Below are 26,761 nucleotides of genomic sequence, written 5' to 3' on the forward strand. Positions count from 1 at the left end.
GTGTTATCGTCAGTGAGTGACTGATAACTCTTTTATTTCACTGATATTTCAAGATATTTCACTAATTATAAATGTTATACAATAAACGGCAGCAACAGCTTGATGTAACGGAGTTGATGAACATTTAGGACAGACCTTCGAAGAGCCTCTATTATAGAAGTATTGGTACAACGTGAATGAAAGTTTCAAAACATGAATTTCAAAATCTGTTCTCACCACTAAAACCTGCAATGAGCCCAAGGAACTAGTTATAATTACTTAAAATACTAGTTTTTACCGGATACCATGCATTAGGACAGGTAAATAGGAAGCCCCTCAGATGTTAGGGATAACAATTTTAAAAGAGATTATGTTCAGTATCTATTCTGGAGATGTTTATATTAAAAAAATTTATGTATAAAAACAAGTTTCATAAATGATCAAGGAACACTGGGTAATGCATACAGTATTAAATCTGTAGAGTCCACAATAGTTTGGACAGCAATTTGACCCCTAGTTGGAGAATCACCCACATAAGGAAGTAGCGGTTTTATGTTATTGAATAATAAAATTTATTTTCTGACAAAGATATACAAAACCACCGGTAAGACCTGCCATGAAATGTCATATCTTAATCAGTTACACGTGTCAGATAACAAGTGGGAGCGAGCTACGGGAAATAACTGCATTTTAAAACAATATATCGTTCGAAAAGATCCACTAAGTCTTGCCTGTTTTTCCAAAGAGCGTTCCATATTGCCCTACTTTTGTTTTCGTAGGTTTGAAGGTTGTCTTCCACGTCATCCATTATCTATTGGTACATGGGACCATACTGAATATTGATGATTTGGTTATTGTGGAATTATTTTAACGTAATTATTTGTGGGCACGTAATGCAAGGTATAATCTTCACATTTCACGAGAAAAATTACTTTAGGGTGGGGGGGGGGGGGCGGAATTTAATTCAGTCGGCTGAGTGCTCGCGTGATGTGCTTGTGACGCTGGATGGAACCACCTTGATGGATCCATTCAACTGATTGGATTTTTACTCATTCCAACTGGTCAAAGGCCGTGGTATGTGTTTTCCTGTCTATGGGAAAGTGCATATAAAAAACGTTGCTGCATTAGGGAAAATGTAGCGCGTTTCTTCTGATGACTACGTGTCAGAATTACCAACTGTTTGACATCCAATAGTTGATGAATAATTAATCAATGTGCTCTAGTGGTGTCGTTAAACAAAACAAATTATTAAATACTTTGGTCATTATGCAACCTAGAGGGTGGTTCTCTAAAATGGTAATGACTACATTGATACTCTGTCCATGTCCAATTGACCGCAAGCGGACGTTCTAACTAGCATTACCAATAATGGTAATTTAAAAAGAAACAAAAACAAAACAAATAAACAACAAAATAAAAAGCAATAGAGAAAACCCAAGACCCACCCTCTCCCTCACACTGAAAATTAAAACCAACAGAAAAACCACCCCAAAATAAAAGGGCTTTGTCTTTGCAACAGGTCTTTAATCAATTATAATTTAGTTATTATGACATTACTTTTACGTGTTCTAGATACATACATATGTGTGTACGTATGTAGCCTGCGTGTACTGAAAGATAACGTATGACACAGATAAGACAAGCCTTCTTTAATGCGGACAAACCCAGATAACACAGTTCGCAGCCCACAGAGTCCGAAGACACTTAGCCATGATGAGACTGTTGGCTATTTTTGCTGTGGTTGTTTTGGGTAGGCCTACGTTTTTTGTTTTCGAAATGATAAATCTTATAATTGGATACAAACGTCGCTTTTAAGTCATTAATATAAGATCGAGTTCAAGGACTGTATTTACCAAACAAAAGCCACAAGCATATATTTTAGTCCTGTTCAGTTGTTTAGACCCTAAGTTTTTTGCAAATGTTACGTTTAATTCCTATTCAATCCTCGTTTTCTATACATTTGCATAAAAACAAACCCAAACCCGACCAGGTTTTATATACAATTCATCATCTAAAATGCACAAGGTTGACTTATTTCCATTTTACAAAAATATCTGTATGTTTCGAATGAAGGTTCTTTCTCCTATAAATAACTAAGGCTATTTTCATAACAAAAAATTCGGATACGAGGCTACGTGAAGGCCATTATAGCCTGTATCATTGAATCAAGGTTATGAATGTTTTGGAATGCAAAATGTGTACCAGCTTTGTCTAACCTTTTCTTTAAACATATACGTACAAATACATGCATCGATGGCATGTACCATGCAGTATATTGAATCAATTTTGCCAATACATTATTTATTTGAAATTTATTTTATAAATTTTATATTTACATATCGTACCTATCCTAACACAACTGGGGTGTAGAAACAAACACAAATCAGCTTACACAAGGTCGGGGTGTTACAGAGTCCACAGTATTAGGTCTGGTAGGCAACATTTTTTTTCTCTTTTAATTGGGATCCCTTGTGGTCAAATATATAGTATTTATGGTGGTGCTTGGAGGGGGGATGTACTTTTGTAATGCGCAAACCAATTTTGTAAACCAAAAAGCTATTGTTCAGACTTTTTCGGGAATTCCACCACTTGCCCATCCCCTGGACACGGCCCTGAATGTCCAAAATACGATAACATTGCTTGTACATATCAAGTGGATGGTCAATAACATATTATTTTCGAAGTATAGTCTATGATTGCACGTTCTGTTGTAGCATTGTGTAAACCACGTGAAATACATGTATAGAAGGGTGTATAAGTTCATAGAAAATGTACTAATGGACATTCCATACTGTGACGGTACATGCTCTTAATTTGTTTTCGCCTGTGGCGATATTTATTGTTTTAGAAGGTCGTGTGCACTTGTTACGTAATACTTCTGCGCGACGGTCCTCGATCGGTACGCCTAATACACACCCTTAGCCAGATGCGGAGGCCATGTGGCGAGTAGTTACGTAATACCTCTGCGAGTGCGGTTTTTACAACCGTGATTTGGCGACGATGGCGTCAGTAAGTCTGACGATCAGAGAGAAATAATACCGCTTGGTCGCGGTGGAAATATCAGATGATAGGGGGAGGTACCGCCTTGTACCTCAAGGCGAATTTCTGATTTTTATAATAAATAGCTAGTTTTTTAGAGTTATGAGGAGAACGAAAAAGGAAGCTTCCCGGGAACGTAGTCCGTTTGGACTGGTAAATATTTTATTTCTGCTCTGTGTATAACCTTGATGTGATTGATGTGACTTTAAATATTTTAATACTGTATTATACCAATATTCTTTAGACAGTGTATTCGGTCATCTGACGAAGTAAATCGTAGACTTTTTGTTCTAACATTATATGAGTATTTGGTAATATAAAGCTTAGCCAGTCATCCTAAAAGACCTAGGTAAACTGTAGGTTATTGTCTTTATTGTGATAGGTACCAGTATTAATTCTGTGTTACAAGGTTACTGAATGAGTAGTTAGGGTTAATTAAAAATTAACCCGTTAGGAATAGAGCTGTAATTCCTTTATTAATTAAGTTCCCCAAGAAGCGTTTCTCAATTATCACACGTTACTGAACGAGTAGTAAGGGTTAATTAAAAATTAACCAGTTAGGAATAGAGTGGTAATTCCTTTATTAATTAACTTCTCCTAGAAGCGTTTCTCAATTATCACACGTGTGGGTGTTGTGTCACGGTGAAGTGATTCGCATATTGTGTAACTAGACACCTAGAGATTAACTAATTAAGTGATCAGTTCTGGGTTGTTATTATTGTTGTTATTAATTAACTACTACGGCTGTACATTTGTCAGCGTAGGTTAATACAGATTCCAAAGTGTATTGTGTTTTGTTGTGTTTCTAGTGAACTAAACGTGCTATATTACATATACTTTATATAAGATCGTATCTCTGATCATACCTAGAGACGAGCCATACTAGGGTTTAACAGCCTGTTACAGAGAGATCTAATATATATACAGTTAGGAGAGATATTTTGATAATCGTGTTTTATTCAGTTACGGGAATTATAGAATCCCCGTGACAGGAGTAGAAAATTGGGGCGCTCGTCCCGGATCTGAAACGGGACAGGCATATTAAAAAAAGTATTGTTTGTAAATGGGGGCTTTATAAATTAATTTTACAAATTAACTAGAAGTAGCAACGTTGTTCACTAGAAAATTAATTAATATTAAGTGCGTCATATCTAAACATGGATAAGAATTTGCTGGATAGGCCTACGCTCAGTGTAGTTGGAGATTAAGCGAGCACGTAAGGCCGAGTTAGTTGAAATCGCGGGTGAGCAAGAAATTGATTTAACATCAGCTAAAACCTTAGGTGATATAAAGACAATTATTATCCAGGAAGTTTTTGGTGATAGGCCTGTTATGGAAGACAGTGAGATTGTTCCAGAGATAGAGATAAATGAGTTAAGTGTGGAACAACAATTAGCTTTTAAAAAACTTGAGTACGAAAGAGAGAAGAACGTGCATTAGATAGAGAGAGAGAGAGAGAGAGAGAGGAGAGAGAGAGAGAGAGAGAGAGAGGAGAGAGAGAGAGAGAGAGAGAGAGAGAGGAGAGAGAGAGAGAGAGAGGAGAGAGAGAGAGAGAGAGAGAGAGAAGAGAGAGAGAGGAGAGAGAGAGAGAGAGAGAGAGAGAGAGAGAGAGAGAGAGAGAGAGAAGAGAGGGATAGAGAAGATAGACATAGGGATAGAGAATTCCAGTTAGAAAAATTAAAAGTGGAACATGAGTTAAAGTTGAATACTGAAGAAGTCAGACGAGAAGCCGGAAATGGGTTTAACATGTCGGAGGCTTATAGATCAGTGCCGGTATTTGATGACCAGGAGGTAGATATGTTCTTTCAACTTTTTGAACGGGCCGCTAAGCAGCTAAATTGGCCGCAGTCTAAGTGGACATTGTTAGCCGTGTCTAAGTTTAAGGGGAAGGCTAGTATAGCTTATAATTCAATGAGTGATGAGCGAGCAAGTCAGTACGACCTAGTTAAGGCTGCAGTGTTGAGGGCTTATGAATTACGACCTGAGGATTATCGTTTACGGTATAGCGAGTTGAGAAAAACGCAGGGTCAGTCTTATAGTGAGTTTGTGGTTAAGAAGGCAGGGATGTTTGATAAATGGGTGATTTCTCATCAGGTAGAGTCATATACCGAGTTACGGGAGTTGTTGATCTTACAGGACATTAAAAATGGATTACCAGTTAGCTTACGTATTCATTTAGAGGATCGTGATGTCAAAAAGATAGAGGAGACAGGCATAGTGGCAGATGATTACGTGTTAATACACAAAGCTCAGGCAGTACAGGGTAGCTCTTTACAACAGGGTGATAAGAAGAAATTTCAGCCAGGATTTTCCCGGGAAAGTAGCTATCGGGGAGAGTCATCTAGTTGGTCAGCTAGTCAGGCAAGGAATGCTCCTGGTGGGCAAAGTAAGGATAGGCCTGCATTATCAGCCAATGCACGAACCTTTCGTCCACATTGCAGTTACTGTAAAAAGGATAACCATCTTGTCGGGGACTGTTTTAAAAGGAAACGCGATAATGCGCACGTGGTCGGTTTAGTGAGGTCAGCTCCGTTAGCGAGAGAGTTAATGATTAGCCCCTTGGCAGAGAAAGTAAACCCGTATGTGTCCACTGGTATGGTTTGTGATGTCAAACAAGAATTGAGTCCTAAGGCAATATCAGTCTATAGAGATACCGGGTGTAGTCAGAGTCTTATCACGCAAGAGTGTTTAGCTGGTATTGAAAATTCAGACATAGGACGCAGTTTGGCTTTAACCTCGGTTACTGGAGAAAATATGGTTGTCAGGTTACATAAGGTTTTCTTGTGTTCGAAGTTTGTGACGGGACCAGTCATTATGGGTGTTGTGAAGGACTAGCCTGTTGAAAACATAGGAGTTTTGTTGGGTAATGATTTGACTAGTCAGTGTTGTCAGCCGAAATGTGACCAATTGTTAATGAAAGACAGCCCTTTACCCATAAAAGAGTGTGAGGTTGATGAGATTAGTTATCCTGCGTGTGTAAAGACTAGGGCTATGGCCAGTAGGTTAGCACGGGACCTAGAGGATATTTGTGATTTGTCTGATACGTGTGTGAGCCATGAAATTGGAGTGGATGAGGTTATCAGTAAAATGGTAGATAAGTCAGCTGACAAATTAAATGTGGTGGAACCTGTTGATCTCCCGCAGAGGGGAATTGAACCAGTTGTGTTTGATAGAGGGGATTTACCTTGTAATAGACAAGAGTTAATTCTAGAGCAGGGGGCTGATCCAAAATTGTTGGCAGTTCGCACTACATTGTTAACTGAGAGAGTATTGATGAATAAAAGAGTTAGGGATAGGAGGTTGCCGGCGACCGAACTAGCTAGGAAGCAACTGAGCCATGCTCAGAGCAAAATAAAATCAGTGTTTGATAGGAAGGCTAAGAGTCAGGAATTTAAACCAGGGGATAAGGTGCTGCTGTACCTTTCCATTAAACGGGGTTCTGTGCAGAACAGGTATTTCGGGCCCTATGTTGTGCACAAACGGGTTAATGAGACAGGGTATGTGATAAACACTCCTGATAGGGTTAGGAAAAGTAGGTATTGTCACATCAATTTGTTAAAAGGTTATTTTGACAGACTGCCGATAGTTCCAGAGAGACCGGTCCAAATTGAGAGACACTCAATTTCCTGTCATGACGTCAAGACTGCAGAGGTCAAGTTGGCCAACAGCCAGATTCTAGCAGACTTGAGCCCCCAGCGAGCAAAGTTGACTACGTTGAAACAAGACAATGTTTCCCTTTGTCAGAACCTTCCAACGGGTACCAACACCTTAAGCCAGGATGTGCGCTTGGAACCCAACGCTACACCGATTCGACAGCATGCCTATCGGAGAAAACCTGGAAAACGTGCGCCACTGAAAAAGAAGGAAACGAAGTCCCAGTGGTCAGATGAATGCGAGAAGTCATTCAACCGTCTCAAGCAGAGGCGCTACTCGTCTCCCGTGATGGCAGCACCAGACTACCGAATGCCGTTCAATCTAGCTGTGGGTGCCAGTGACGTGGGTGCTGGAGCTGTGCTGTTCCAAGAAGACGAAGACGGACTGGACCATCCTAATGAAAGCCTCCAACCAGAGAGTTTTGAGATGGAGTCTTCCTCTGCAAGAATACCCAATTACCATTGGACATATCAAGGGCACATCCAATGTAACCGCTGATGCCCTGTCCCGAAGTTGAACGTTATGATAATGTGTTGACATTCTTGATTTCTGTTTTGTTTATATATATTTTATTTTGTATACCAGGGACTCAGAGACTCAGTGTGATTACTGGTAGTCACCTTATTATTACATGTGTTATAAATGCCCGTATGCGTCGGTTAACGCACCTTTTGTTTTAATGTAGTATATTTCCCTATTCCTAGAGTAGAGGAAATATCCTTTTTGAGGTGGGGGTGTGTGACGGTACATGCTCTTAATTTGTTTTCGCCTGTGGCGATATTTATTGTTTTAGAAGGTCGTGTGCACTTGTTACGTAATACTTCTGCGCGACGGTCCTCGATCGGTACGCCTAATACACACCCTTAGCCAGGTGCGGAGGCCATGTGGCAAGTAGTTACGTAATACCTCTGCGAGTGCGGTTTTTACAACCGTGATTTGGCGACGATGGCGTCAGTAAGTCTGACGATCAGAGAGAAATAATACCGCTTGGTCGCGGTGGAAAATCAGATGATAGGGGGAGGTACCGCCTTGTACCCCCAGGCGAATTTCTGATTTTTTTAATAAATAGCTAGTTTTTTAGAGTTATGAGGAGAACGAAAAAGGAAGCTTCCCGGGAACGTAGTCCGTTTGGACTGGTAAATATTTTATTTCTGCTCTGTGTATAACCTTGATGTGATTGATGTGACTTTAAATATTTTAATACTGTATTATACCAATATTCTTTAGACAGTGTCTTCGGTCATCTGACGAAGTAAATCGTAGACTTTTTGTTCTAACATTATATGAGTATTTGGTAATATAAAGCTTAGCCAGTCATCCTAGAAGACCTAGGTAAACTGTAGGTTATTGTCTTTATTGTGATAGGTACCAGTATTAATTCTGTGTTACAAGATTACTGAATGAGTAGTTAGGGTTAATTAAAAATTAACCCGTTAGGAATAGAGCTGTAATTCCTTTATTAATTAAGTTCCCCAAGAAGCGTTTCTCAATTATCACACGTTACTGAACGAGTAGTAAGGGTTAATTAAAAATTAACCAGTTAGGAATAGAGTGGTAATTCCTTTATTAATTAACTTCTCCTAGAAGCGTTTCTCAATTATAACACGTGTGGGTGTTGTGTCACGGTGAAGTGATTCGCATATTGTGTAACTAGACACCTAGAGATTAACTAATTAAGTGATCAGTTCTGGGTTGTTATTATTGTTGTTATTAATTAACTACTACGGCTGTACATTTGTCAGCGTAGGTTAATACAGATTCCAAAGTGTATTGTGTTTTGTTGTGTTTCTAGTGAACTAAACGTGCTATATTACATATACTTTATATAAGATCGTATCTCTGATCATACCTAGAGACGAGCCATACTAGGGTTTAACAGCCTGTTACAGAGAGATCTAATATATATACAGTTAGGAGAGATATTTTGATAATCGTGTTTTATTCAGTTACGGGAATTATAGAATCCCCGTGACACATACATTATTGTTATTTGAGTAAAATATGGGTAAAGCTGAGATTCCTTTTGTCCGGTTGCGTTTGCGGCTGCGTTTACGACTCCGTTTGCGGTTGCGTTTACAATACGTTTTGAGTGAATCCATTTGACGGCAAAGTATGCGTTTATACAGCCTTTTGGTGCTAATCTACATGTGGGGGGAAATTACACATGGGATTCCCCTAAAATTATCGCACGGCGAAACGGATGAATCGCCCCACGGAGCGATTGAAATAAGCGCATGCGGTTTCGGAGACTAAACGCAAACGGACCGCACTAATGGAATCACTCTCACCTGGAACAAGCTGGCTTGATTAAACCGCACCGCACCGCAAACGGAGCCGCAAATGCAACCGAACAAAAGTAATCTCAGCTTAAATCGAAAAGCATTTCAGTTGATGTAAATCCTGTATTAGAACGTTTTTGATTATTTTGAAGACGAATGTCAGCGTGGTAGACCTAGATATTCCGCTTATCGAATTGTCGAACGAGTTGCCGCTGCACTTAGGCCAGTTTCGGTTTCAACAGTGAAAAGAAGTATAAAAAAAAGTATAAACGCTACCAATCCGAGCACATAATGCATTGTTGAAGAACCTGACCGAAAACTCATTGATTTGTTTGATAAAGATGTTATTAGACGACGAGTACACCGATTTTATAGAGAGGGCGAAGTACCTACATTACATAAGATTAATTAGGCTTTGAGGGAGGAATGCGGAATCAACATATCGACATCAACATTACGTAGAACACTTCACGACCTCGATTTTAAATATCAACATATTTCTGCAACTGGGAAAGTGGTTTTTGAGGACGCCAATATATCAGATAGGAGACTCTTCTATTTCCATGAAATATCCAGTTTACGAGATCAAGGGTATTTAATAGTATATCAAGATAGACGTGAGTGAACGTTAACCATACCACATCCCAGCGCTGAACAGATATCCATCCGGGCACAAGCACCGCCAATCACCTGCCTAAATTAGACGCTAATCATCGAGTTACTAAACTGTTCGATGACTGGGAAGGGAAACCAACGTATTATTTGCCATGCTGGCTGTAATTAATATGGACTGATAGATGGTTGCAACTTGGTATTTGAAGCTAAAAAACCAGACGGAGACTATCATAGAGAGATGAATCATAATATTTTTGTTAAATGGTTTGAAAAAACAACTTAAGCCTTCTTGACCAGAGCCTTCAGTCATCGTCATGGATAATGCAAGCTATCACAACAAAATAACTGACATAACACGATGTCCTACACTTAACGCCAAGAAGGACGACATACAGTCGTGGCTAAGAACCAGAAAAATACCTTTTGGTAATAGCATGACAAAACCAGTTCTTTATGACCTTGTAAAAAGTAACAAATGTGCATCGCAGTTTGTTGCTGGTGATATTGCCGAACGCCATGAACACTTATGCCTAAGACGGCCGCCAAGTTATTCGGAACTGAATCCAGTAGAACTGATTTGGAGTCAAGTAAAAGGGCACATAGCTCGTCATAATGATGGTAAAATGGCCACGGTAAGGAAAGAACTGGCACTTGGTTTGAACTCTGGCACAGCTACAAACTTCTCTGACGCCGTTAAACATGTAATAAAGATCGAAGAAGATTTCAGAAAGTAAAATAGTTTTATAAGAAATAAAATATCACCTATGATAGTTTCCCTCAACGAAGTCAGTGATGGAGAAATGAGTTCGTCGAGTGATTAAGTTGCTTCTCCCTACCCACCAAGCATATAACGTTTAATACATTTATTAACTCTTTAACACTGAAAACAAGTTATCCCCATGGCATTCATTATCAGTCACTATCAAACAACCTATCAATTGAACAAATATAAACGTGTATTACAAAACACGGATAATCAATATCAAACCATATAAAATACACCTACATACGAAGCCAGAGGTGGGTGTGGGGTTGGGCAGAGGACCATGCCTCCACCAATCGCAGGTATACAATATTCAGGCCACGTGTGTGTGCAATATGTCACAATGAACATCACGAGATTAAGACCTCACCCCAACCCCCTCACTAAAAGGGAACGTGGCCTCCAGATGAACACTTTCCCGTGCATTAGTAAATAATAAATATTATATATTATTCATGGACATACAACCTAACAGTCATAATGTATCAACCTATCTCATAGTTACTTTACAGTGTTTTATCCCCAATAGCACCCAAACATATTTATTTTTGTATCAGTATATTACATTAATGGCCTAGTAGGCGCGGATCCAGAAGTTTTTTTTAATAGCGGGGTCCCACAACCCGTTGTTGCTTCTGAACAGGTAGATGGGGTAAGTTATAATTTTTTGTGTATTCTGTAACATATTGTTTGACAAAAATAGACGGGGGGGGGGGGGGGGGGGGGGTGGCGTGTCACCTGGACTCCCCGCCTGAATCCGCGCCTGAATTGTTCATTGACTTTCCAAATTGTTTCTTAAATATAGGTTATAGTACAATATATTCCGCAATGAAGGTGGAAAAGAACATTAGTTTGAAACACACTATGTTTTTGTTATGCAAATAGCCTTAGTTTTGTAAAATGAAAGTAAGTCAACTTCGTGCATTTTAGATGATGAATTGTATATAAAACCTGTCAGGTTTGGGTTTCTTTCCATGCTAAGGACTGAATAGCAAGTAAACGTAACATATGCAAAAACCTTAGGGTCTAAACAATTAAACAGGGCTATAGTGTATTATTTTCTTCTGGACAGTTAAAAAATAATTTTTAAAACTGAATATAAAAATAAAAATAAACAAATAAATAAATAAATTTGCCATAAGGCAATATAAATTGTTGCCATACGCGATTATCAAAATCACGCAGTTATTGTCTTTTAAAGGCACTGAGCCTAATTATTAGGTAGTATAAAATATCTTTGGTTATTAAAGATACATTCCCTGGTTATCCTCGTGTTTTTAATAGCTTCAAATGCACTTCATGTGAAACATGATAGATACATATAAGTACTTCCATTTGGAACCTAGAGTCAGTGACTTTAAAAATGGTTTAAAGGCTCTTTATTAGCATTATCATAAATATATATGCCACTGAATGGAACTGGTTGTGAACACAGCAAAATATCAATTTATGCACAGTAACTGTATAAATTAACTTTACATAACTTCATCTCACGCGAAGACTCAGCATGTTATCGATGATATTTCACCATGCCACATTTCGTATTTTTATTCACCATATGGTTCGAAATAGACAATCTCACGAAAATCATAGTTTATGTTTTATAACGATCTCACGAAAATCATAGTTTATGTTTTATAACGATCTCACGAAAATCATAGTTTATGTTATGGTGGGGTGGGGGGGGGCGGCGGGGGGGGGGGGGGGGGCAGTTGCCCCCTTGAGAATCTCACTTTTTATTTCTTACTCCAGAAAATAGTATACACATCCCAGGGTTTAATTTATATAATGTTTCATTTGTTTATAAAAAGTAGTACCTCCCCCCCCCCCCCCCTCCTTATAATTTTGATTAGGGTACGGCCCTGGGTTGATGGCACAGAAAACCTTGATGTATAAATTATAGAACCATACTGATAGTAATGTCCGTAAACAATCGTGACTGGAAACACGTACGCATACACACGCAAACACGCACACGAACACGTACACACGGACGCACATACATACATACACGCACATTAACACGCACGCACATACACTACTTCTTGTATACTAGCGTGCGCAAAGTTTTAACGCACTAGTCAGCCAGGTTTGGTTAATACACCCTGGACGGTAGAGCACTCAACCTTAGATTTCGGTACCCACAATATTATTATTAAACTTTCTGGTTTTGCACTTAGCACTTTGAAATATTCAACTAGGAGTCCATGATGGCCGAAAACCATAGTATCTTTAAGGAAAAGCTTTTTTCCTAAGTAGTCATGGGAAGGAAGGACGGAAATGGTTTATGTAACAACGCACTCAACACATTTTATTTACGTTATATGGCGTCGGACATATGGTTATGGACCACATAGATATTGAGGGAGGAAACCCGCTGTCGCCACTTCATGGGCTACTCGTTTCGATTAGCAGCAAGGGATCTTTTATATGCACCATCCCATAGACAGGATAATACATACCACGGCATTTGATGTACCAGTCGTGGTGCACTGGCTGGAGCGAGAAATATCTCAATGGGCCCACTGACTGGAATCGATCCCAAACCGACCGCGCATCAAGCGAGCGCTTTACCACGTCTCGCCCCAGTCTCGGGAAAAGAAAGAAATGTTTTATTTAACGACGCACTCAACACATTTTATTTACGGTTATATGGCGTCAGACATATGGTTAAGGACCACACAGATTTTGAGAGGAAACCCGCTGTCGCCACATAGGCTACTCTTTTACGACAGGCAGCAAGGGATCTTTTATTTGCGCTTCCCACAGGCAGGATTGCACAAACCATGGCCTTTGTTGAACCAGTTATGTATCACTGGTCGGTGCAAGTGGTGTACACCTACCCATTGAGCCTTGCCGAGCACTCACTCAGGGTTTGGAGTCGGTATCTGGATTAAAAACCCCATGCCTCGACTGGGATCCGAACCCAGTACCTACCAGCCAGTAGACCGATGGCCTGCCACGACGCCACCGAGGCCGATCCAGTCTCGGAAGTTAAGGAACTAATTTTGATACTGACGTTGCAATGGTCGATTATGTGATGACCGGTTATATAACTATAATCGATCGTTATGTGTGGGGAAATGTTAACTGTAATCGTTTCTTTAGTTTACAAGAATTTAGATAAATATGTTTGGTGGGGGATGGAGTGGGGATGATATCCTATACTTTAAGTAACGGTGACAATGTAATTAAAATAAATTAATTTATTAATTAATTAAACAAAAAAACTAAACAAATAATAATAATAATAACGGTGACAATGTAATTAAAAGAAATTAATTAATTAATTAATTAAACAAAAAAAGTTAATAATAATAACGATGACAATGTAATTAAAATTAATTAATTAATTAATTAAACAAATAAATAAAATTAATAAATAATAAAAATAAATAAAGATATGACAATTGTGTATGTACACTGTACATTTTGTACTCGCAGCTTCTGCTAAGCCACACCATTCTAATCATGGTCACCACCATTCGACTGGCGTTCAATCAGTACAGACGCACGGACTGCCTCGACAGTGGGTAGGAACCGAGGAGTGTGGGCTCGCGTCTTCGAATCGCCGCCGCTCCCCTGGCAAGCACATTGTTGGGGGTGATAACGCAGCAGAGTACGAGTTCCCGTGGCAGGTAACATCACTGGTGTAAATCCATGGCTATGACCTTAAGGCGCGGATCTATTGGGTGGGGGGATGGTCTAGGGGGTGCGCAACCCCAATCACGGATTTGTAAGTACCTGAAATTCCAGTATTTAACGGATGAAGACAGGGTTTTTTGTCTTCTTTTTTTAAATATTTTATTTATTTATTTTGTTTTATTATTTTGCTATTTCATTTATTTTATTTAGTTAGTTAGTTAGTTAGTTAGTAAGTCTGAACCCTGGACTTTCTACATAAATTGCATGTTAGTGTACTTTGAACAACTGTAGGTGCCATTTTCTTTTTTCTTTTTTTTAAAAGATGAAAGTAAAATAAGGAAACGTCTGCACCCGCCCCTGGGTTTAAATTTCGCCTCACCTTAATTATAATATCGTGCTCTTAAAAAAAAGCCACCCACATACTGTACCTCTAGATGAATCTTACTGTTTATTGCGTATAGGCAGTCACACAGGGAACGCCTTTTTTCATACTATGGAATTTACTACAAGTTATTTATTTCTGAGCCGATTGTTTTCTACTTCCATCCCACAGGGAACGCCTTTTTTCATACTATGGAATTTACTACAAGTTATTTATTTCTGAGCCGATTGTTTTCTACTTCCATCACACAGGGAACGCCTTTTTTCATACTATGGAATTTACTACAAGTTATTTATTTCTGAGCCGATTGTTTTCTACTTCCATCACACAGGGAACGCCTTTTTTCATACTATGGAACTTACTACAAGTTCTGTACTTCTGAGCGGATTGATTTGTAAATTGCACAAAAAAATAGTGTTGTTATTTTATTGTTGTTGTTTGTTTGTTTGGGTTTGTTTTTTGTTTTTGTTTTTTGTTTTGTTTTTTTGTTATTTCTAAAACACGTTTACTTTTCTTCTCAAGTGAAACCAAACTGAAATTATTTATATAAAAAAAAAACATGTTTATAGAATGATGGGACAGACTATAGAACATTAATCTCTACATCCTAGTTTTGTATTCTTGATCGTCCTAATGTTTCAAAACAGTGTGACTGTGTAGCGCGCATGACCTTTGGTGATGTTGGCTTTTTGTAAGTATATTTTAAAATGCATCCTATTTAATAGTCTTTCCCTCTGATTGGGTTTTTCTCGTTCCAATCAGTGCCCCACGGCTGGTATATTGAAGGTTGTGGTATGTAATGTCTTGTCTATGAGAAGGTGCATGTCAAAGATTCTTTGCTGCCAAAAGAAAAATGTAGCGGTTTTCCGTAATAGACAGTTGTGTCAGAATTACAAATGTTTGACATCCAATAGCCGATTATTAATAAATCATTGTGCTCTAGTGGTGTCGTTAAACAAAACAAACGTTAACTTTATTTAATGGTCTGGAATCTGGACGTGTGATAATTCAGTAAACTTCACCTGATCATGAACACATGTATTTTTCACACGTACCGGCCATCGGTCTACAGGCTGGTAGGTACTGGGTTCGGATCCCAGTCGAGGCATGGGATTTTTAATCTAGATATCGACTCCAAACCCTGAGTGAGTGCTCCGCAAGGCTCAATGGGTAGGTGTAAACCACTTGCACCGACCAGTGATCCAAAACTGGTTCAACAAAGGCCATGGTTTGTGCTATCCTGTCTGTGGGAAGCGCAAATAAAAGATCTCTTGCTGCCTATCGTAAAAGAGTAGCCTATGTGGCGACAGCGGGTTTCCTCTAAAAAACAGTGTTAGAATGACCATATGTTTGACGTCCAATAGCCGATGATAAGATAAAAAATCAATGTGCTCTAGTGGCGTCGTTAAATAAAACAAACTTTACTTTTTTTTTCACACGTCACCAAATAAGATTTTTAGAAAGTTTCTTAATGGGCTGTGTTGAAAACATTTGTTACACCATTTGTTACACAGCCCTCTACGTTAAAGACATACTGGCACGGATTTAAGGACCGTATGTCTCTAAAAATGGATAATAAATAAAAATTACATTAATTGTTGGAAAACAAATCTAGCTATCGCATCACTTTAACTGAACCATGATGGAATGAAATCCATGTCACCCTCTTGTCAATTTTAGTTTTTGAATTATGGACCATTGCCATAATTCAATTATTTGTACAAAATATCATTAATAAATGGAGTATGGTGGTTATGAAGATGGTGGTTATGAAGATGGTTGAATGAAGTACATTTAGGGACAAATCAAATAATGTTTGTTCAGGTAATACTTTGTTAGACCATTAAATATGTCAGTGGTCTGTGACAATATGCCTTTAACTGTTCCATCTAGGAGCCAGATGGGGGATCCTACTTGTATTCTTATATAGATAGTATGAAATGTTTTAGTCGCCAAGTAAAAAACATGGTAGCGTATGCGACCAAATCGGTTGCAATGTAGAGGGCTGTAAAAACTGTACGTAATTCTACACTCATAAATAACTTTTCTCACAATTACTTATGAAAACTAAAATATTATATACATACATATGTGAGGGATTCAACTAAAGCACCCAGCATAATCTTTTATTATACCAAACATGCATAAACACCACTAAGGCGTCCGAGGTTTATTTCTCTTTATCACTTGGGACATTAATATATAGTAAACACTGTCACTGGGGCTGTCTTAAGGAACCCAGGACAGTAATGGTCTGCCAATATTGGTCAGATATGTGTGATGTTATCAGAGTGACTGTGGTGAAAGATAGTTCACAGAGAGAGAGAGAATATCTGAAAAGAGACGTTTGGGGCCAACTCTCTATATCATATATACATGTTATAATCATGGATTAAAGAATATACTCGAGATCGAACTTGTGTAGTTTTTGTTTGAGGGTGCTTTATGCAGTCGGCCATACACACACACACACACACACACAATAGCTCAGAAGGTATCGTGGCAAGTCTGCAATTTGCGGGCAATTCGGTGCCAGAAAGGATTTAATTATCCTCTGCGCCAGTGTGTTAATATCTATGTATGTAATCGTCAACCTCGACATACAAACAATATATAGATATTCATACATCAATACATACATAGACGTTACAAGAGGACCAAACACCTTTAGCTTTTGACTATATGTGTGTGTGTGTGTGTGTGTGTGTGTGTGTGTGTGTGTGTGTGTGTGTGTGTGCATTTGTATATACATGTATATAGACAATAGTTAGACGATATTGAGGGGGAGGGGCTCAATCTCTAAATATGGATGCACAGTCTCTAACATATTTTTTAATTTAAGAGTTTGCTGAAAACCTATACATTTTCGTCCTCAAGTAGGTTGGGGGCACAGCCCCTCCCCTCCCGATTCATATGGGCCTGGCCAGTGTTACTTGAATAGAATTAGACCAAAGGACGCACAAGAAGCACAATACAATAAGCATTTTATTTTGGTGAGGGGGCGGGACGTAGCCCAGTGGTAAAGCGCTCGCTTGATGCGCGGTCGGTTAGGATCGATCCCCGTCAGTGGCCGTATTGGGCTATTTCTCGCTCCAGCCAGCGTGGTGTGTGCTATCCTGTCTATGGGATGGTGCATATAAAAGATCCCTTGCTGCTAATTGAAAAGAGTAGCCCATGAAGTGGCGACAGCGGGTTTCCTCTCTATATATCTGTGTGGTCCTTAACCATATGTCTGACGCCATATAACCGTAAATAAATTGTGTTGAGTGCGTCGTAAAACAAAACATTTCCTTCCTTCCTTCCTTTATTTTGGTGATTAGATAGTACATCTAGGATTCAGCCAGTGGGACGTGCGACGTGGGGGCGTCTTACATAGTGTGTGTATAATTACTCATTTGTTTGCTTGTTTACTTGTTTGTTATAAGATGACTCCTTTTATTTATTTATTTGTTGGTTTTGTGCCTTTTGTTTTCTAGGTTCAGTCATTGTACAACGGAAATCATGATTGCGGCGGCGCTTTGGTCCAAGGCAAAACTGGGAAATTCTTTGTTATCAGTGCTGCCCACTGTTTTGAGTAAGAATCTTTATAATTATCTTTATTAAACATGTTGTATTCTTGATTATTACCCATATGGGCTCAAATATACGGGGTAATATTTTTTCGATCTCTGCACAGTGTGCAGATTGCTTCTACAGTCGGTGATTGGCTGGCTTTAAAAAGACGAGATTTGATTGGCAATTACATACTGCCGGGACTACGTTTTGTTCATTCATGATTCCATTCATCGGTCAAACTATTACTACGAACTTCAAATATTTTTTTACGATACGAACATTTACGGAATTAAAAATCAAAATATATGTACAAATGTTTAAAAATGTTTTTATTTTATTATTTTGACTGGGTTTTTTTGGGACTATTCTTTGGTGAATACTGTTGTGTGTGCACCGGTAACGGCGCGTATGAATATATTGTTATGGCTGGTAGAGCTTGTTAGTTGTTACAGCAGCGAGAACGTAAATATACTTTTAAAATCGTTAAAGATTGACAATGGGTAATAAAGAGAATAACCAACTCACTACGAGGAATTACGGATTATCTGTCCCTCGTGAATTAATGCTGTAAAACATTAATTCACTCGGGACAGATAATCCGTAATTCCTCGTAGCTCGTTAGTTATTCTCTAATTACATTAAATGGAAAAGTGTATTTTGCTCAACATCATCACTGGAGCACACTGATTTATTAATCATTGGCTATTGGATATGAAGCACGTGATCGCTGTGACACAGTAGCATGATATATTACTCCAAACAAGTTAAGGGTCAGTAAATATATTTCATATGTAAATGCATTTCGCCATAGTACCAGTATACCGAACGCAATAGAATTTTAACTGTTGTGACACTGAATACGATGTCTGTGACTAATAAGTGAATGCAGAAAACAACCCTTGATGTTTATATTTGTGGCGCCGGTGGTCCTGATAAAATTAACAACAATAACGCGAAAATATCCCCCATTTCGTATCGAATACACGCAGCAATATCATTTGTGTAGGTGGTTAATTTTTCTAAACTTGAATTACACTTGCAATTGTTGTTGCATGTGCGTAATTTTCACTCAAAATACGGTCAACACATTAGTTTGGTACAAGTTGGAAATTCATTATGCCTCACAGGAACATGATTTTAGAAGACAGAGGTAGGCCTCTTGACTGGCTTCACGATGGAAATTCACAAAGAAATGTTGCACAGAGGCGTTATGTTAGTTAAAGTGTCATTGGGCGATTATGGCAGCGTTTTCAAACCACTAATTTGCTTCAAACACGTCCCCGTTCTGGCCGACCAAGATCAACCACAAATCGCCATGATCGGTACATAACAAAACTTGCGTAGTCGACGTCAAGCAGTTCGACCTTCCCTCCTGCCACGCCATCGAGTCGCTCATCGTGACTGGCGTAGACGTCATCGTCGCTGGACACGTCAACAGTGGAATAGAGTTGTGTTTACTGATGAGTCTCGATTCGCACTACAGTTCAACGATGCTAGTATAAGAGTTTATCGCCGACCGGGTGAAAGAATGACAAGCAATACCACAGGCTTTCTTCCAGCGGTCGGTCAACAGCATGCGATGTCGTTGTGATGCATTTCTCAACGCAAGAGGTGCTTATACTCGCTACTAAACTCAGCCTCGCTTGTGTGACTTTTGTTTTTCAATATGTTGATTGTTAACGAAGGCTATCAAATTGACCACCATATTTTTAACACATTTTGTTTAAGATCCGTTTACATCAATATGTTTTGTAATTAAAGAAAACATTATACGACATTTATATACAGTAATATAACAAATTCGGTCCAATAAACTATTGACCCATAACTTGTTTTGAGTAGTATGCATTTTTTTTCATTAGCAGCAAGATATGTTTTATATGCACTTTTCCCAAAAACATCCCCGCCGGTGAACCCATTTATTCCGTGAGCTGAGACCTTAAATTTGACCAACTGGTAGGCTACTATCCGAGGGCACCAAACGTAACCATGCTTTTATAATAGGTGTATGTATCTAGATCTGTTTTGCAGAGTAGTTTAAGGTCAGAAAATAAGTTTTAGTAGAGAGGTAATTTTCTAAAAAAAAAAAAATGTTTCTCTGTATTAATCTGTATGTCATTATATAGCTAATTTTAATCACACAAACTGAAATCCATTTTTCACCATTCGCCAGGAATCCATTTGATAAAGCTATAATATCAAGGGTTGCAACAGATATCAAAATTCTGTCTGAAACATTTAAGCCTATTAAACCTGAAGACTTCGATGCTCATAATTCACCAGAAAGGCTACATTTAGATGGTACAGACATTGACTAGTGAAAAAAAACCCGAAGCTTTAGATCACTTCCACAAGTAGCTATTCCACAAGGAGTGAAGTCATGCATCCTTTGAAATCATGCTATTCAACGCAGCTTTTAAAATAAATTTCGCCGACTGGGTAATGTTTGTGTTCAAGGTGGTATATTTTATGTTTGTGTTCAAGGTGGTATATTTTATGTTTATGTTCAACGTGGTGTATTTTATGTTTGTGTTCAAGGTGGTGTATTTTATGTCTGTGTTCAAGGTGGTGTATTTTATGTTTGTGTTCAAGGTAGTGTGTGTTCAAGGTGGTGTATTTTATGTCTGCGTTTAAGGTGGTGTATTTTATGTTTGTGTTCAAGGTGGCGTATTTATGTTTGTGTTCAAGGTGGCGTATTTGATGTTTGTGTTCAAGGTGGTGTGTGTTCAAGGTGGTGTATTTTATGTTTGTGTTAAAGGTGGTGTGTTTTTTGTTTGTGCATTCTTAAGCCATCTATGACGGTGTATATAAAAATCGATTATTTTTGATAGGCATTAACTCTTTTGTTGCTATTTGATATGGCAACTCTTTTTGATAATATTATAGGTATAACGGAATAACCTGATGCATATACCAGTCATTACAATGTTACGGTGAGCAAAGTTGATGTCGAACGAGTTTTGTTAAGACAAATTGTCATGGTCAATGAAATGTAGTATGTATGTATGTATGTATGTATGTATTGATGTATTAATATCTATATATTGTATGTATGTCGAGGTTGACTATTACATGCATAGATATTAACGCACTGGCACAGGGGATAATTAAATCCTTTCTGGCCTCACAAATTGTCCCATGCCGTTGCTGGGACTTGAACCTGTGGCACCGAATCGCCCGCAAATTGCGAGACTAACCACGATGCGCTCTGAGCTATCGAGGCATCCATAAAAAGGATGCTCTTTAACTCAACCACATGCATGGGGCCTACCATCTACGCGGTCGATCCCGCTTATGTGCACGAAACAGTGGGCAGACCTGGCACTGGCTAGTATGTATTGATGTATGAATATCTCTATATGTGTGTGTGTGTGTGTGTGTATGTATGTATGTATGTATGTATGTATGTATATATGCGGAGCTTATTAAAACTGGTCTTAATAGTGGGATGGTTCTTATATCGAATTACGAATATTCAGAATGATGATTGTTTGTAAATATTGATTGCGTATTTTACGTCCCACCCTCCTTCCCGAATGTCGTCAACAATGCCTCAGCTGATAAAATAAATAGGTGATGACGGTTTATTGGCATGGAACTGCAATAATAATCAATTGTCAAGCTTAATTGTGACACAAAAAATATTAGCAACCCCTCCCCTCCCCTCCCCTCCCCTCCCCCCGACGTGATAGGGTGCCCACTGCCCAAAGGTAATAAAAACGTGTGACGTTTGGGTCACATTCCACAAATTAACCATAACATGTTAATTTGTAGCTCAATTGTTTGCTAATACGAAAATACCTTTGTTTTATCAGCTACATAAACATAACTCTATTTATCGTCTATTGTTTGGGAAACATATTAATTTAAACACCATGGCGAGGACAATTTAATTAGACAATATTTTACCGCATTATTTATGGTTTGTCGCTTGTGTTACATGTCAGCTAAATTCTGTCGTCGCATTTTGTGGGTAAAAATGTATTAAAACCAACTATTGGGTCTGACTAAAATATTAATCTTTATAGCAGAAACTTAGAGAGCTCTGTATGGCATATATATTCTTTAAGTTTAGAAATGCCCTATCAAAAATGGCGATCAAAAAGTATAATTAAAATTATTATTATTATTATTTTATTTTTTTTATTAGAAATGGCGCATCAAAAAAATAATTTTAAAGCCCCCATACCTCCATTGGCTTAATTTCAAAATTGACCTAAGTAATTTCTGCCCCGGATTGGGCCCCTGGCCTCCAGAGGTCGAACCCGGGGTGGACATGATCGAAACCTTAGTGGTATACGAGCATGTTAAAAATATAACGATAACGATTTATAGCAGGGTGGTTTTAGAACCGGGGTTGTCGTTAGGTTGGGTTTCACTCTGTGTGTGTGTGTGTGTGTGTGTGTGTGTGTGTGTGTGTGTGTGTGTGTGTGAGTGGGCGTGCGCGTCGTGTTTTGACTAATGTTGAGAAGGGCAATGGAGCAGGTCGGATACAGGTTGAGCACAGTCAACGAGAAGTCGCGAGGCACTTTAATGTCAGTTAGAGTATGATTGGGTGGATATATATATATGTGTGTGTGTGTGTGTGTGTGTGTGTGTGTGTGTGTGTGTGTGTGTGTGTGCGTGTGTGTAAAAGATTACTTTTGTTTTTTCTTTCTTTGATTGTTCATTTATTATTTAAAATTACTTCTTAAGATATCAACTTCAATTTGTAAGATACTAAAGTGACACACTGACATTTATTTTTAAGAACACACACATATATCATAATCATAATCATAATGTCTGTATATTTATTAACTCAACACACAGGATGAAATATTGCTTCCATATGTTTTTGTGCGTATGTTGGTTTGATATATATATTTTTTTTTTTAAGCATTATTTTATTGGAATGACATGCGGAATGTAAGGGAATCAGTTTATAAAACGTGTCATTATACTTGATATAGTATCATCTATCATCTGGTCCTGGTTGTGTTATATATACATGTACGTGTGCCTGCGTGTGTGTGTGTGTGTGTGTGTGTGTGTGTGTGTGTGTGTGTGTGTGTGTGTGTATTTGCTTTATAATAGTGTAAAAGTGTGTAAATCTAAAAGTATGCCCCCCACACACACACTTTTTGGCACCTTCCTACGCCACTGTATTATATATGGGCAATATTATATATGGGCAAACATTTGGTAATTCTGACACGTAGTCTTCAGAGGAAACCCGCCACATTTTCCCAACGCAGCAAGGGGTCCCCCATATGCACCATCATCACACAGACAGAATAGCACATATCACGGCCTTTGATATATCAGTCGTGGTGCACTGGCTGAAACGAGAAATAGCCTAATGGGCCCACCGACGGGGATCGATCCCAAACCGACCGCGCATCAACCGAGCGCTTTACCATTGGGCTACGTTCCGCCCCTACATACATACATACATACATACATACATGCCAGGTCTGCCCACTGTTTCATGCACGTAAGCGGGATCGACCGCGTAACTTGTAGGCCCCATGCATATGGCTGAATTAAATAGCATCCTTTTTATGCTGGCCTCAATAGCTCAGAAGGTATCGTGGGAAAATCTGCAATTTGCTGGCGATTCGGTGCCATAGGTTCGAGTCCCAGCAACGGTTGGGACAATTTTTGATGCCAGAAAGGATTTAATTATTGCCTATGCCAGTGTGTTAATATCTATGTATGTAATCGTCATCCTCGACATACATACAATATATAGATATTCATATATCAGTACATACATACATACATACATACATACATACACACACATATATATATATATACGTGTTTGTGTGTGTGTGTGTGTGTGTGTATGTGTGTGTGTGCGTGCGTGTGCGTGTATAATAAAAAAATATTCTCTCTTTTCCTGTTTAAAGCGGCTATCCACTAAACCGGTTTTCCGCCCGACTCGGAGTGTACAACAAGGACGCGAGTGAGCCCGAGGTACAGGAGTTCTCGTACACCAAGGTGGACGTGCACCCCAACTACGACACGAACACCCTGGAAAACGACGCCGTCGTCCTGGAACTGGACGTGTCGAAGCAGGCCGTCAACACCTCGCTGAGAGGAATCAAACCAATATGTCTGCCCGTGTCAGACCCGGACGTGGGAACGATTGTAAAAGTGTCTGGTTGGGGCACAACAACGGAGGGAGGTAAATGAATTTTGTTGCACTGAAAAACTCTTTATGATAAAATTTTTGTTAAGAATCTCCCAATCTCTCTTTCTCCACTCCTCCCTCTCTATCCCTCTCCTGCCCCCATACACCACCTCTCTCTCTCTCTCTCTCTCTCTCTCTCTCTCTCTCTCTCTCTCTCTCTCTCTCTCTCTCTCTCTCTCTCACACACACACACACACATACGTGTCAAAATAACAACCACAAGTCAGAACCAAGTAGCTGTAATTTACAATAAGCTGGTTTTCTTTAAAACAAAATTTCATTTCCTAATAACAGTTAGTTTTGTTTAATGACACCACTAAAACACATTATTTAATCGTTGACTATTGGATGTCAAATATACTGTAATATTAACATATAGTCTTAAAAAAAAACCTGCTACATTTCCCCATATGCAGCAAAGGGTCTTTTATATACATTGTTCCACAGACAGGACAGCACAGACAATGGCCTTCGATATACAAGTTATGGGGTACTGGAAAAAATCAGTGAATTGGTCCACCAAGGGGACTTGATTCTTCGACTGAAGAACCTCAGACAAGCGCTCTACTGACTAAGCTAGATCCTGACACTAATAAGATACCTTTAGTTACAGAATGTCCTCTTCTTTATTCATTCTAGAAAGCTACTTGAAAAGCCCATACTAGAGAACAATGCACCTCGGGCGAGCACTCTACTGACTTAACGGTGGCGTAGAAAGGTGCCAAAAAGTGAGGCGCGCGCGCACGCACACACACACACACATATATACACACACACATACACACACACACACATATATATATATGAACCATTGTTGCTGCTACTGTAGCAAGAAAAGTGGGGGCACATGTTTTCCTTGCCGCCCTCCCCCCCCCCCCCCCCTTCCTGCCCGCTTTCTACGCCAGTGCTAAGCTAGATCCCGACCCTGGTAAGATACCTTTAGTTACAGAATGTCCTGTTTTATTCATTCCAGGAAGCACGCCCAGCATTCTACAGGTTGCCGAGAAGCCCATACTTGAGGACAATGAGTGCACGAAGGCCTATGGTAATGAATACAAGGCAAGCACAATGATCTGTGCTGGAGTTCTGTCGGGCGGAGTTGACTCATGTCAGGTACTCTTTTCTTGTTTTTATTTGGACATAATGTGTGTGTGTGTGTGGGGGGGGGGGGGGGTCTGTGTGTGTGCATGTGCGTGGGTCTGTGTGTGTGTGTGTGTGCGTGGGTCTGTCTGTGTGTGTGTGTGTGTGTGTGTGCGCGCGTGTGTTTGAGAGCATATACGTGCATGCATATGTGTGCAAGAGATGTGTGTATCTTCAACTCACAGTTGCTCATTCAAAATATTTTGAAACCACACGTAGGATAAATGGTATATCTAATGACCACTCATGTAGTATTCGCCAGTTATATTCTTGTTAATGTTTATCTTCTTACCTTCCAGGGCGACAGTGGTGGACCTTTATTCCAAGCGGATCATGAAAACAGGGGTGGAAGGAATGAACTTTATGGTAATTTATCAGATTTTGGGGACATTTCAGTATTAAAGAGGCTGCAATAAGTTTACAAAGTAACCAAATTTTTTTTTCAATTTTTAAACATTGACCAACATGCTCATAAAAAAAATTACAATAAAATAATTTCATTATTATGAATTAAAAAAATTGTTTTCCGTTTATTGGGAACTCTCATTATGACCCACATATCTACAAGAGTATAGAACAGAATTACTGAGGAAGCCAATACGTTAATTTGTAGTTAACACAAGTACATTTTACTGGTAAAACAGCAGAATATTTCACTTGCAGCTATTAGTTGGGGGCATTTCACAATTACAAACATTTTTACAAGAATATAAGAATATTTTCTTTTTTTAATCCAGAAACAAAACTTAATTATGTAACAATTTAACAACAAAAAACAAACAAGAAAGAAAGAAAGAAAAAAAAAAAAAGACAGAAAGAAAGAGTAGAAATGAAAAAGCAAATATTCTACAGATGTTGTGAATTTCTTTTAAATTGCTGAAAATCACCTGCTCACCTTAGGTCACCCACCCTCTAAAGCTGTACCCTAACCAGACGCGAGCGATTATTGTAGAAATCATTGATTTCAATCGCCGCATCCTAACTGGTTGCGTGCGATGCGTTATATTTATCTACCGCGCTACATGCGTGTGGTTAGGATACAGCGATTGAAGTCAATGATTTCTAAAATAATCACTCGCATCCAGTTAAGCTGTATCCTAACCAGACGCGTGCAATTATTTTAGAAATCATTGTTTTCAATCGCCGTATACTAACCGCACGCGTAAGGCGCGACAGATAAATATGTTGCATCGTACGCGTGCAGTTAGGATGCGACGATTGAAATTAATGATTTCTAAAATAATCGCTCACATAGCTTTGCGTCCAGTTAGAATACGCAATAATTGGTTTCTGGACAAAACATGAACGTTTAACTTTGACACTAGCCAGTGATGTTGAGTAAAGAATGGATTCTCTCCACAGGTATTGTGAGCTGGGGAAATGGCTGTGCTAGAGCTGGCTATCCAGGAATCTATGCAAGGGTTACCACGTTTCTCACCTGGATAGGTGGCATCATAGATGCCTGATGTTGCAGACGGACACATGCTGTTCAGCAGGATGATAGTTTCGTATTAAAAGAGCTCTGGACAAGT

The 26,761-nt window shown here is 39.0% G+C and overlaps 1 protein-coding gene across 1 annotated transcript; it reads left to right on the plus strand.

Moving 5' to 3' along the window:
* The first annotated feature begins 1,648 nt into the window (after positions 1-1,648).
* LOC121380143 (trypsin-like) lies at positions 1,649-26,761 on the plus strand. Its single transcript, XM_041508929.1, has 7 exons — positions 1,649-1,729; positions 13,774-13,967; positions 17,833-17,930; positions 23,806-24,083; positions 25,063-25,202; positions 25,529-25,595; positions 26,592-26,761. The coding sequence occupies exons 1-7, from the start codon at positions 1,690-1,692 to the stop codon at positions 26,693-26,695; spliced, it is 921 nt and encodes a 306-aa protein (XP_041364863.1). The 5' UTR covers positions 1,649-1,689; the 3' UTR covers positions 26,696-26,761.

This window comes from Gigantopelta aegis, chromosome 8 (genome assembly GCF_016097555.1).
Source record: "Gigantopelta aegis isolate Gae_Host chromosome 8, Gae_host_genome, whole genome shotgun sequence".
NCBI lineage: Eukaryota > Metazoa > Mollusca > Gastropoda > Neomphalida > Peltospiridae > Gigantopelta > Gigantopelta aegis.

Bases quoted from the DNA above. Each gene is read 5' to 3' on its own strand.
- LOC121380143 (XM_041508929.1), top strand. From the start codon at position 1,690: ATGATGAGACTGTTGGCTATTTTTGCTGTGGTTGTTTTGG. The intron at 13,968-17,832 runs GTAACATCACTG...TTTGTTTTCTAG, and splicing joins AGTACGAGTTCCCGTGGCAG to GTTCAGTCATTGTACAACGG. The intron at 24,084-25,062 runs GTAAATGAATTT...TATTCATTCCAG, and splicing joins GGGCACAACAACGGAGGGAG to GAAGCACGCCCAGCATTCTA.